The sequence below is a fragment of the Mustela nivalis genome (assembly GCF_964662115.1).
Source record: "Mustela nivalis genome assembly, contig: HAP1_SCAFFOLD_2105, whole genome shotgun sequence".
Taxonomy (NCBI): domain Eukaryota; kingdom Metazoa; phylum Chordata; class Mammalia; order Carnivora; family Mustelidae; genus Mustela; species Mustela nivalis.
The window spans coordinates 67,649-78,704 of record NW_028134559.1 but is presented as its reverse complement, the minus strand read 5'-3'; the positions used below and the strand labels follow the sequence as shown (position 1 = coordinate 78,704).

At 62.2% G+C, this 11,056-nt stretch overlaps 1 protein-coding gene across 2 annotated transcripts; it reads left to right on the top strand.

Moving 5' to 3' along the window:
• UBXN6 (UBX domain protein 6) lies at positions 1 to 10,255 on the top strand. 2 transcript variants are annotated; one of them, XM_082750934.1, is made up of 10 exons: positions 1 to 300; positions 3,155 to 3,318; positions 3,662 to 3,726; positions 4,517 to 4,645; positions 7,234 to 7,331; positions 7,907 to 7,982; positions 8,793 to 8,877; positions 8,969 to 9,319; positions 9,432 to 9,580; positions 10,100 to 10,255. In XM_082750934.1, exons 1-10 carry the CDS (start codon positions 218 to 220, stop codon positions 10,226 to 10,228), a joined length of 1,329 nt encoding a protein of 442 aa, XP_082607060.1. In that variant the 5' UTR covers positions 1 to 217; the 3' UTR covers positions 10,229 to 10,255. The 2 variants fall into 2 exon arrangements, with proteins under 2 accessions (XP_082607060.1, XP_082607061.1); XM_082750935.1 differs by lacking the exon at positions 1 to 300 and adding an exon at positions 529 to 730.
• Positions 10,256 to 11,056: the final 801 nt, after the last annotated feature.

Sequence of the window (11,056 nt, the reverse complement as noted above, 5' to 3'; positions counted from 1 at the left end):
GGCCCAGGGGTGCAGAGCGGCCGCCACGGGCCAGTGAGGCGCGGAGAGCTAGAGAGGCACCCCCGGCCGATTGTCACGTGGGCGGCCTCTTGAAGGCGGGACTTCCGGCAGCAAGGTATTTTCTTTCCGGTTGTTGGCTCTTGCCGGCCCCACCCCGACTGGGCCCTGCGCCCCCCCCGCCCCCCCGCGGCCCCCTGCCGCCGGGCCCGCCGCCACCATGAAGAAGTTCTTCCAGGAGATCAAAGCTGACATCAAGTTCAAGAGCGCGGGACCTGGTCAGAAGCTCACGGAGTCCGTGGGGTGAGTGACCCGCGTTGATGCTTGAGATCCGAAGGCGAGCATGGGAGGGGGAGCCCAGAAAGGGCTAGGGGCGGGGAGGGGAGTCCTAGCGTCTCGGGGTGGGGAGAGCTCTCTGGGGGCGGGGCGCCGGGGGGCGACTGTGGGAGCAAGGGGAGGGGTAGCCTCCGGGGGCGGGGCGGGGGGGTGTCGAGGCCTCGGGGGGCGGGGCTGGAGGCGGGGTGCAGAGTTGGGGGTCATTGGCGAAACCGTAGGAGAGTGAGTGGGCTGTAAAGGGGCCCCAGAGGGGCATCACCTAGGGAATCTAGGTGTTCGGAGATTGCACACAGAGCCTGAAGATGCGAGAACAGCTAGGGTCGTAAAGAGTGGGGAGGCGTAGCTTCCATGGCGGTAGGGATCTGGGCCTCGGTTCTGGAGCGTGAGGGAGGATCGGGTAAGTGTGATTAAGGCCAGGGAGCCTGAGGCGGTGTTGGAAGAGGGCTCGGTGGACTGGGGGCGCGGGGGTCGGAGAGGCTTAGGGAGGTCTGGGAGGGAAATGGAGGCGGGTGATGGTGGAGGTGGGGAGCCGGAGGCATCAGGGGAAGAGATGGGGACCTTGTGGGCGAAGGCTGAGGCAGACGGGAGGTCCTGAGGGGGAGCTGGGAGGAGAGGGGAGAAGAAGGCAGGCCAGCGGAGTGCTCATCCAGGCCCCTGTGGACGTCTGGGGAGGACTCAGGGAAGAGAAGGGCCAGGGGCCAGTCTGGAGACTCAGGGGAGGACAGAAGATGGAGGGCTCTGGTGGGCTGGGAAGACCAAAGGAAGTGTAGAGGGGGTGGGGGCTTTGGGGACTGAGTGGGGTCTAGGAAGGGGAGTGGCTGAAGATGTCAGCCCTGCGTGGGGTCTGTGGGAAGGGTCTGTGGAAGGGATTGTGGAGAGGGCGGCAGTGAGGGGTAGGCAGAGAGGCAGGGAGGCTGCAGGAAGGGAATCCTGAGGCAGCGGGGGTGGGTGAGGGAGTGTGGGTACATGCCCTCAGGGCATCTGTCGTGGGGATTGGGGGTTCCTGAGAGTGAGACGAAGGAGACCCACTAGGGCCAAGTTTCTGAGTCAGGGAGGGAAGCCCAGTAGACTGAATCAGGTCCTGGGAGCCTGGGAGAGGAGGGCAGCTTAAGAGAGGGCCAGGGAGAGGGGGTGGACCAGACAGGTCCATTCATTTGTTCCACAAGTGCTGGGCAGAGGTGGGGCTGGTACAGCAGGGACTGAGTGTGACGGGGAGGAGGCGGCGGCCATGTGGGTGATGACTGTATCAGACAAGACGCCAGGAAGAGGGAAGTAGCGTGGAGATCCGGGCTTCTGTGACGCCGTTGGGCAAGACTGGGGGCTCAGGGTGTGTGACAAGGGCTGTCATAGGTTTCATGGGTAATAAGAGAAGGTCTCTGCTGTCTCAGGGCTCAGCTTCCAGGGGGGAGGTATGAACAGATGAACCAGCACATGTATGGTGAGAGATGAGGTGGTACTCAGAGCTGTGAGGGAAAATAAGCTGGGTCAGGAGATGGCAAGTGATTTGGGGGACTGTTAGGGCATCCTGGAAGCCTCTTTGGGAAGGAGACATCTAAGCCAAGAGCCAGAGAAGTTTAGCCATGTGAAAATCCGTCTTTACACACACACACACACACACACACACACACAGCCCTAAGCAGCCCCGGCTGCTCCCAGACCTTCTTTCCTCATTCCACATGCAGACAGAATATTCCGGGCAGAAAGTGTAGAAAGTGCAAAGGCCCAGTGGTAGGAGCCAGTTGGGCCTCTGGGAGCAATAGTAGGAAAGCAGAGTAGATTGGGAGGTGTGAAGGGCCTGTGGGTCGGGGAGGCTTTAGGTCTGTGTTGTGCATGTGGTAGACAGGCTTGGTGCAGGAGTGACAAGCTCTGGCTTAGGATTAAAAGGATCCCTTTGGCTGCCCCATGGAGCCTTCAAGAGGGCGAGTAAGGTGTTTTGAAAATGGTATTTTGATAGAACTAAATGTCACATGGAGCAAGGGTGGGGTGTGTGATTCATCTTTTCTTCAATATGAGGTTGTCAGCTGTGGACAGAGGGGCAGGGATGGGCAGGAAGCAGGTCCCAGAGATGTCGGGACACAATAATCAGGCCATCTGTGGCTCTGAGCAGGGCAGGAGGAGTGAGGCCAGGAACCCAGAGCCTTGGCTGCTTAGAAAGTTCTGGGGATGTAGTACGGATAATTCCAAGCCTTGGTACCTGGAGAGGGTTTTGAGGGAAGGAGGCGAGGCAGGTGAATTAGAGTAGGGTGTTAAGGACGGGCTTCTCCGCAGGGGAAGGCCGGATCGTTTCTGTGCCTTGTGGACCTGGGAGCATGCGTCCTGGGCTAGTTTCCCCAGGTAGAGGCAAGAGCAGACCCAGCCCCTGCCGTGTGAGCTGGCATACTGCCAGGCAAACCGTAGGCACCTACTAACGAAGCTGCAGCGCCTGGCTTCCACAGACTGGCAGGGTTGGTCTTGCTTGGGAGGGGTGGTGGAGAGGAGTGAGAGCTTTGAGTCTCCTCAGTTCCTCAGGGCAGTGGGGTGCCTTCTCACAGGTGCTCTCACACTTGCGGAGTGGTGGCCCGTGTGGGCGGGCTGGCGGTCCCCCTGTTGAGCTGCCAGGACTCTGAGGCTTGGGCTCATGCGGGACTTGCCCTCAGCGCCAGAGCTGGGAGCAGACCTGCCTCTGCCTCCTGGGGCTCTTCTGTGTTAGAACCATCTAGAGACTGCAGGTGACCCCTGGGGACAGAGGGAAGGGTCTGTCCGATGGCGCAGAAGTGGAAGAGGGACAGAGGCTCTTCTGTCTGACCCTGTGTCACCTCACTTTTCCTCTGCCTGTCCTCAGGGAGAGGGCCCCCAAAGAAAAACCCACCCAGCCAGCACTGCGGCAAGCCCGCCAGGGACCCACGGATGAGGCCCAGATGGCGGCCGCGGCGGCCCTGGCCCGGCTTGAACAGAAGCAGCCCAGGGCCCGGGGCCCCACGTCGCAGGAGTCCATCCGCAACCAGGGTGAGCGAGGCCTGTGCTTGGCCTGGGGTGGAAATAGTTATGGGACCAGTAACTTTGGGGGCTCTGAAGTCTCAAGTTCATTAGAGGGGTACAGGGCAGAAAGGCACAAGGATGCTGCGGTCTGGAAGGCTGAGGAGGGGAGAAGGGAGCGAGACAGGGTTGTCATCGGGCGATCAGGGGAAGCCCAGGGGCGGGGGGAGGTGGCTCAGGCAGGGGCCCTCCCCCCCCCCCCCCCCCGGAGAGGAAGGACTAGATCTTGACCCTCTCCGGTCTTGGGTCTTGGGGATGTGTGCCTGGGGACACACCAGGGCTTACAACCCGCCTGTCTCTGTCCCGTCTCCAGTGAGAAAGGAACTTCGAGCTGAAGCGACTGTCGGCGGGAGCACAGAGGCCCCCGGGAGCAACACGGTAAAGAAATCTGCACAGCAGCCAGACGCCCGTGGGGCCTTCCAGAGCGGGGAGCTGGTTCTTGCCTGTGTTGGTTTAATTGGCCATTTCCTCATTACGAGCAGGGGGCCCAGCCCTGGGGCTGTAAGCGTGCCCTGCTGGGGTGGGGGACACAGAGGAGAAGTCAGGGTGGCCGGAGGTCACCTCTGTCCTTGTGCACAAAGGCAGTGTGGGAAGCCCCGCCTGGGACGGTGGGAGCAGGTTGTGGTTGAAGGTGGGGTTGACTGGGACCTTGTCACACTCAACTCCTGCCCTTAGCTGTTTTCCGGGGAATTGGGAGGGCTGTTCGGACTAGTGGCATCAGGGACGGCTTCCTGGGGGAGGTGGGCTTTAAAGGGGAGCTTGGTGGAAAGGGTGTTCTGAGCAACCTGACCCTGGGGCTCTCAGTGAGTTTAAGAATAGAAGAGGCCCTAGACAGTGCCTAGGGACGGAGGTCCAGAGAGCAGTCAGGACTCCTCTGGGTTGCGGTGACTCCTGACTCGCCCGCGGGCTGCGTCCCCACGAGATGCGGGAACCATGGGCGGGGCCACTGCAGAGCATTGGCCCCGCGTCCAGAGCCGCCCCCCACTTTCTGTCCCCCCACACTCTCTGACCCCGTCCTTCGGTTGTGTGCAAGCCCCACTAAGCCATTTTATAGAGCTGAAGGTGGGCTCTGCAGGGCTGCGGTGCGGGGCTGCACTGTCCCAGCGCCAACCCGCAGAGGCGGCAGCGTGGTGGCTCTGGGCTCAACCGCCTGCACCCTCCCCCCCAGGTGCCCGAGGCCAAAGAGGAGGGCTCCGCCCATCTGGCAGTGCCCGGCGTGTGCTTCACATGCCCGCTCACCGGGGCCACGCTCAGGAAGGACCAGCGGGACGCGCACATCAAAGAGGCCATTCTCTCGGTGAGTGGCAGTGCCGGGTCCTGCCCTGGCCGGTGGCTCGGGTCTGCGTGGCTGCTGCATGTGTTGTCTCCCTGGAGAGGCAGCGTGTGCGTGGGGTACGAAATGTCCAGTGCCCCAGGGCGGCCGAAGAGAAGCCGCCTCTCGCCTTCCCTTCCTGGAGGCGACCACTCTGTGTGGTTTCCGGCCCTGCCAGAGAGGGGTTCCAGGTAGGCGCAGCTGTCCAACCCCGCACCCGCTTCCCCCAGGTCTGAGTTTGCTCTCCCGGCCCTGACAAAACTCTGACGAAGCCGGTGGCTTCAGAGGGCACGCGTTCCCTCCCGGTTCTAGAAGCTAGGAGCGTGGCACGGGTCCCACTGGGCTCGAGTCAGGGTGGCAGCGGCCCCGAGTTCCATCTGGACGCTCCGGGGGTGGGGGCAGGAGCGCGGCCCGGCCCGGCCCGGCCCCCGTCCGGCCTCCAGGCTGTCCGCGGCGGCTCCCTCCGCCCTCACAGCCGGCGCGCCGGGCCCGGGTCGTGCTCGGGCCGCCTCTCTCCTCTCTTCCCCTTGAAGGGACCTCGACATTACGCTGCACCCGCCGGATAATCCAGGCTAATCTCCCTATTTTAAGGCCCGCTGATGAGCAGCGCTCATTATCTGCCTCCTTGCTGCCCCCCTCCCGTGTCACCGACCGTGCCCGCAAGACGGAGCGGGGAGGACGGGGGCCTCTGCCGCACCTTACCCCGAGTTCACGGGCATTGATGTTTTTCTGCATTTGTCCTGTCACCCCTTTCTAGTCTTTTCTGAACCATCTGAGGGACAGTTCTGCACTCTTAGCAACTTGACATAAGTTCTGGAGCTGTTTAGAAAGCTCCTTGCTGAGGACTATATGGCCGGTGTGTCCTGTCCTAGCGGGAACAGTGACTTGACACAGAGCCGTGCTCAGTCCCAGGGCGGGAGGGAGCGCTGTGTGGACGCGTGCGTGGGGTGCGGACAGCGGCCGCTGCTGAGCCTCCAAGGGGCCTGTCCCATTCGCGCTCCGCCAGCGGCTCCCCTAGATCACGGGGACCACACCGTCCCTGTGGGGGTTGCAGATGCTCCGTCTGTCTTCCCCCGGATGGACAGGTGAAAATATCTCGGGATAGTCGTAACGTGCATTTCCTTCGCTTTGGTTCAGGTTGGCCGTGTTTTCAGAAGAGAATGTGTCTCTTTCTCGTCTTTCTGTTGGATGGTTGGATCGATTATTTATTTATTATTTATTATTTATTTATTTATTTATTTATTAGGTAGACCCCATGCCTGGGGGGCTCAGTGGGTGAAGCGTCTGCCTTTGGCTCAGGTCCTGATCCCAGGGTTGTGGGATTGAGCCCCGCATCGGGCTCACCGCTCAGTGGAGAGTCTGCAGCTCCTTCTTCCCGTGTGTGTGTGTGCCCTCTCGTTTTTGCTCTCTGTCAGACAGATAAATCTTAAAAAACAAAAACAGAAAAAAGTGGGCTCCGTGCCCAGTGCCGAGCCCAGTGCGGGTGACCCCACAACTCTGAGATCATGACCTGAGCTGAGACCATGAAGGGTTGGACACTTGGCCGCCTGGGCCCCCAGGCGCCCCTGGCCTTTTTCTGAAGTTGATTTGTGGGCACTTTTTACATATTAGGGAAATTGGTGTTTTGCCTGTGACGTGAATCGTACATGTTTTCCCCTAGTGCTTTACTTTCAGATTGTGCTTGTGGTCGCTTTGCCACATGGAGGTGTTTGATCTGTGTAATTGAGTATGTTGGTCCTATGGCTTCTGGGTTTTGTGGCAGACTTAGAAAGGCCTTCCCCGCTTGGGAATTAAAATGCTTCTTACGTGGCTTTTTAGTGCTTTTCTGTTTCGCTTTTTGTTATTCAACGTTTAAAACTTTGGTGCATAAAAACCACTTGAGTCCGACTAGAAGCTCTCACCCTGTCCAGCCTGAGGCATGAAGCCAGTGCTCTCCGCGCCCCCCCCCCCATAGCTACGAGCTTCTCCTGACCCCCCAACCCCCTGTGATGGAACACACCTGCTTTTTGGTCACAGCTGTGAAACCTGCCTCGATCACAAAGCAGATTCCTCTACGGGTTTGGCTCCTTTCTGGACATTCTGCTCCTTTGTCCCTTGTGTGCCCTCGGGCCCTGTACCTGGAAACCCCTGAGAGCAACATTTGGAGCAGGAGCTCGTCCCCAGGGGGTATATGGGAGGTCACGCAGGCCTGGCCTGGCCTCATCCTGAGAGCATGCCCCCTCTCATCCGGAGACGGGTTTTTCTGCCGGTCGATGTCTCTGTCCCCTCTGTCCCACCCCGACAACTAAACTGGGAAACCAGGTAGCAGAGGTCCGATGGACCCCGGGAGGCAGCATCATCTGGCCTTTGACGCACCCTCTTCCCTAGAGGTCAGGGCAGGATGAGGTCCAGGCTGGAGCACGGGGGGGGGTGGAGGGGGCCTCTCTCCTCCTCTTCCTTTGCTGAAAATGCACAGTTGAGTTTGTTTCAGTGAAAGCTCCTGGCCTCCCAGGGGACTTCTGTCACCTGAGTAGTGAGACCAGGCTACTGGGGGCAGGGAAGGGTACCTGATGCACTTCCCTTCCTCCTCCCAGCACTTCTCCACGGACCCCGTGGCTGCCTCCATCATGAAGATCCACACGTTCAACAAAGACCGGGACCGGGTGAAGCTGGGTGTGGACACCATTGCCAAGTGAGCGGGCAGCCGCCCTCCCAGCGGGGTGTCGCCCCCACCCCAGACCGCAGCCTCCTGGGGGAGCCTGGAAGGAGCACGGGAGTGCAGCCAGGCCCCACCCTGCACTCCCTGCCCCAAGCCCTCTGGAGAGGGGCTTGGCCTCTCCGGACCTCAGTCTACCTGTCTGTAAAACGGAGGGGTTTACCAAGTGAGGGAATCCCAATCCTGGCTTTCCTTCGGGGTTATCAGAGGAGTGAAGGGTCCCCCCCACTCCCCTCATCTGTTCGAACAGGCCTGGGGGAGGAAGGATGCCAGGAAGTCCCTGTAGCTCGTGAGCCCCTGGGGCCCCAGGGGCTTCCATGGTCCCTTAACTCTGGCTCTGTCTGCCGCACCCCACTGCTGTGTGTGTGGATGTCCTCAGGGGAAGCAGGACCAAGGGGGAGGCCCGGGAATGGTCCAGGGTGGGCTGTGTCGGGGGCAGCAGTGGGGGCTGTCAGCCCCAGGGGGTGGGCTTCACCAGGGGCCCTCCGGGGTGCGTCCTAGCACAAGGCCAGGTAGGACTGTCAGCTCCAGCCCCCCCCGTTCTCCTGTAGGTACCTGGACAACATCTGCCTGCACCCTGAGGAGGAGAAGTACAGGAAAATCAAGCTGCAGAACCGAGTGTTCCAGGTGAGGCTGCCCGCGGCGGGGTGTGGCCAGGCCACGTGCACGCATGCGCACACCACGCACTTGCCCGCACGCACACACCATACACAAGCACACACACATGCACGCATACATGCATGCAGGCACCTGCACACACGCACACATGCCCGCGCACACACACCATACATGCGCACACACACATGCACACACACGCACGCGCATGGCGCCCGTGGGCGGTGTAGGGGAGGCTGCCGGAACCAGGGGCTGGAGGGCTGGGGCAGGGCAGGCAGCAGGGGGTGGCCGGGGACCCGGGGCTTCGGGAACACAGGTCGTGCATCACGAGTCTATGTTGTGTGTTCTCCCCACCACCCTGGCGGGTTTCGACTTCATTTGAACGTGTTGGGATGCCGTGGGCACTGGGGAGATTTCTCCCATAAACGCAGACTTGGGGTTTCTGTGGAGAAATCCCGGGGTCCCACCACCGTGGCCCACGTTAGCTGTGCCGCTGCCAGGGTGCTTGCTGCTGACTTCTGGTGGTTGTGGCCGCCCCCTGCCCCCTTCCTGTCCCCACATCCCACGAAGCTGGTCTCCCCCACCTCTGGGGTCCTCTTGCTTGTCCCTTGGCCCTTTAGCCTCCTCTGCGAGCCGCTGGTGGCGGCCCCGCGGCTGGTGTTGCGGCGAGTGTGCTCGTGCCCCCGCTCTGGGGACGGCTTTGGCGGGTTCGCCCTGTTGGCCATTGCTCCAAGACCTAGGAGCCGAGCAGGGTGGTCAGTGAGGCTGGTGGCCTCCCGGAGGCCCCGCGGCCTTGTGTGACCTCTGGTTGCACTCCCTCAGGAGCGCATTAACTGCCTGGAAGGGACCCACGAGTTTTTTGAGGCCATTGGTTTCCAGAAGGCACTGCTTCCAGTTCCTGATCAGGGTAAGGGAGGTGGAGCGGGGTCTTGGCCGATCCAGGGGAAGGGGTGGGGGCTCACCCCGCGGCAGCAGAGTGACCCCTGTGTGCGCCCCAGAGGGCCCCGAGGAGTTCTACGTGCTGAGTGAGGGCGTCCTGGCCCAGCCCCAGAGCCTGCAGAGGCACAAGGAGCAGCTTCTGGTCGCTGAGCCCGTGCGGGCCACCCTGGCCCGCCAGCGCCGGCTCTTCCGGCCCTCGCCCATGGCTTCCCAGTTCGAGCTGCCCGGGGACTTCTTCAACCTCACGGCGGAGGAGATCAAGCGGGAGCAGAGGCTCAGGTCCGAGGCGGTGGAGCGGCTGAGTGTGCTGCGGACCAAGGCCATGCGGGAGCGGGAGGAGCAGCGCGAGCTGCGCAAGTACACCTACACGCTGCTGCGCGTGCGCCTCCCCGACGGCTGCCTGCTGCAGGGTGCGTGTCCGAGGGCCGCGGGGCGGCGGGAGGAGCGGGGCGGGCCCGAGGGGTGCTCCCTGGCGGTGCTCCTGCTGACCGCGTGGGGGGCCCCATTGTCCCGCCCACCCAGGGACCTTCTACGCCCGGGAGCGTGTGGCCGCGCTGTACGCGTTTGTGCGGGAGGCCTTGCAGAACGATTGGCTGCCTTTTGACCTGCTGGCCTCGGGCGGGCAGAGGTTGTCGGAGGACGAGAGCCTGGCCTTCAACGAGTGCGGGCTGGTGGGTGACGGGCTCCCTGCTTGGGAGGGGGTAGGCGGCGGCCCAGGGTGCGTCTCTGGGTTTTCCTGCCCACACAAACCCCTACAGGGGAAGGGGCACCTTGAGCAGTGGGTGGTGTGGGGCCCAGGAGTCTGGGCCCCTGGGTTCAAGTCCCACCTTCCTGTGGATGTGTGGTGTGCCCCCAAGTGATGTCTCTCTGCCTCAGTTTCCCACCTAGAGAGTGGGAACAGGGCAGGCATGTGAGAGTTCTCTGAGGAGGAGAACCAGATGAGGCCCTTCCTGGGGAGGAAGTGGGGGGGGGGGTGGGCAGCTTTCAGACCCTCCTGTGGGAAGACTGGAGGGACTTCCGGAGTTCCTGAGGTTGGCAAGGCCATGGGAATGGGCCGGTTGTGGTACGTGGTCCCGGCGTGGAGCCGCCCAGGGCGAGCGTGGCCCTGGCCCCAGCACAAGGAACTGAGTGCAGCGACGCCCAGCACAGAGACGCCCGAGTGCGGCTGAGGCTTTCTCACCCCACTGCAGGTGCCCTCGGCCCTCCTGACCTTCTCGTGGGACGCAGCCGTGCTGGAAGACATCAAGGCTGCAGGGGCCAATCCGGACTCATCTATTCTGAAACCTGAGCTCCTGGCAGCCATCGAGAAGCTCTCGTGAAATAAAAGCAGGGTTGGCTTTAGCCTACGTGGGTTGTCTCATACTCTCCTGCTTCCTCCACCACTAGCCCCCCACCCAGTCTCCCTCCTCCCAGGGTCCCCCACTCCCCCGGAAGTGCCTGCCCTGGCCCAGAGAGCTCTGCAGGCACAGGGAGGAGCACTGGTGGGCTGTGACCCGTGCCTGGGACAGCCTCCCAGAGAGGGCTCTCGGGGGGCAGGCGCTGTACCTGTTCACAGGGCCCCTGGGCAGGAGAGTAGGCCTGCGGCATGGGCCCAGTCCCCATGTGCTGTGGCCCAGGTGGCCGCAGTTGGCCCTGATGCTGAGCCATGGGGTTGCCAGGGACAGCAGTTGCTGGGGACAGCGGCAGAGAGAGATGCAGGGCCTGCCAGGACACGGTTCTGTGGTTGCTGAATTACGAACCCAAATAAATGACATCAGACTTGTCTCCTGGTGCTGAATTGAAGCAGTGGCTGCCGCAGGCTGCCGGCACAGGAGGCCCCCCGGGGGGATCCTAGGGCAGGGGGCAGGGTGGGCACCTGCTGAGGGCGGACCTCCCAGGGAGCTCTTGTCTTATTGTTGGGGGGCCCATCCTCAGCCCCAGTTCCTGTGGTGGTGACTTTATAGGATTAAAGTGGCTGTGCCTGTGGTTGGAGACACCAAGTGTCCTGGGTAGGCAGGTGGGCCCAGCGTCACCACAGGGTTCCTCACCCCTGGAAGGAAGTAGGCTGCAGGGGGAGCCCCCCGCCCCGAGTCCACATGGGCACCTCTGGAAGCTGCAAAAGGCAGGCGGGTCCCCCCTCCTGGGCTTCCAGAAGGAGCTGGCGCTGC

What these genes read in the sequence shown, in the direction of transcription:
- UBXN6 (XM_082750934.1), top strand. Translation starts at nt 218, where the DNA reads ATGAAGAAGTTCTTCCAGGAGATCAAAGCTGACATCAAGTTCAAGAGC. An exon ending in AGGCCCCCGGGAGCAACACG is followed by an intron (nt 3,727 to 4,516) that starts GTAAAGAAATCT and finishes CCTCCCCCCCAG; the next exon opens with GTGCCCGAGGCCAAAGAGGA. An exon ending in TCAAAGAGGCCATTCTCTCG is followed by an intron (nt 4,646 to 7,233) that starts GTGAGTGGCAGT and finishes TCCTCCTCCCAG; the next exon opens with CACTTCTCCACGGACCCCGT.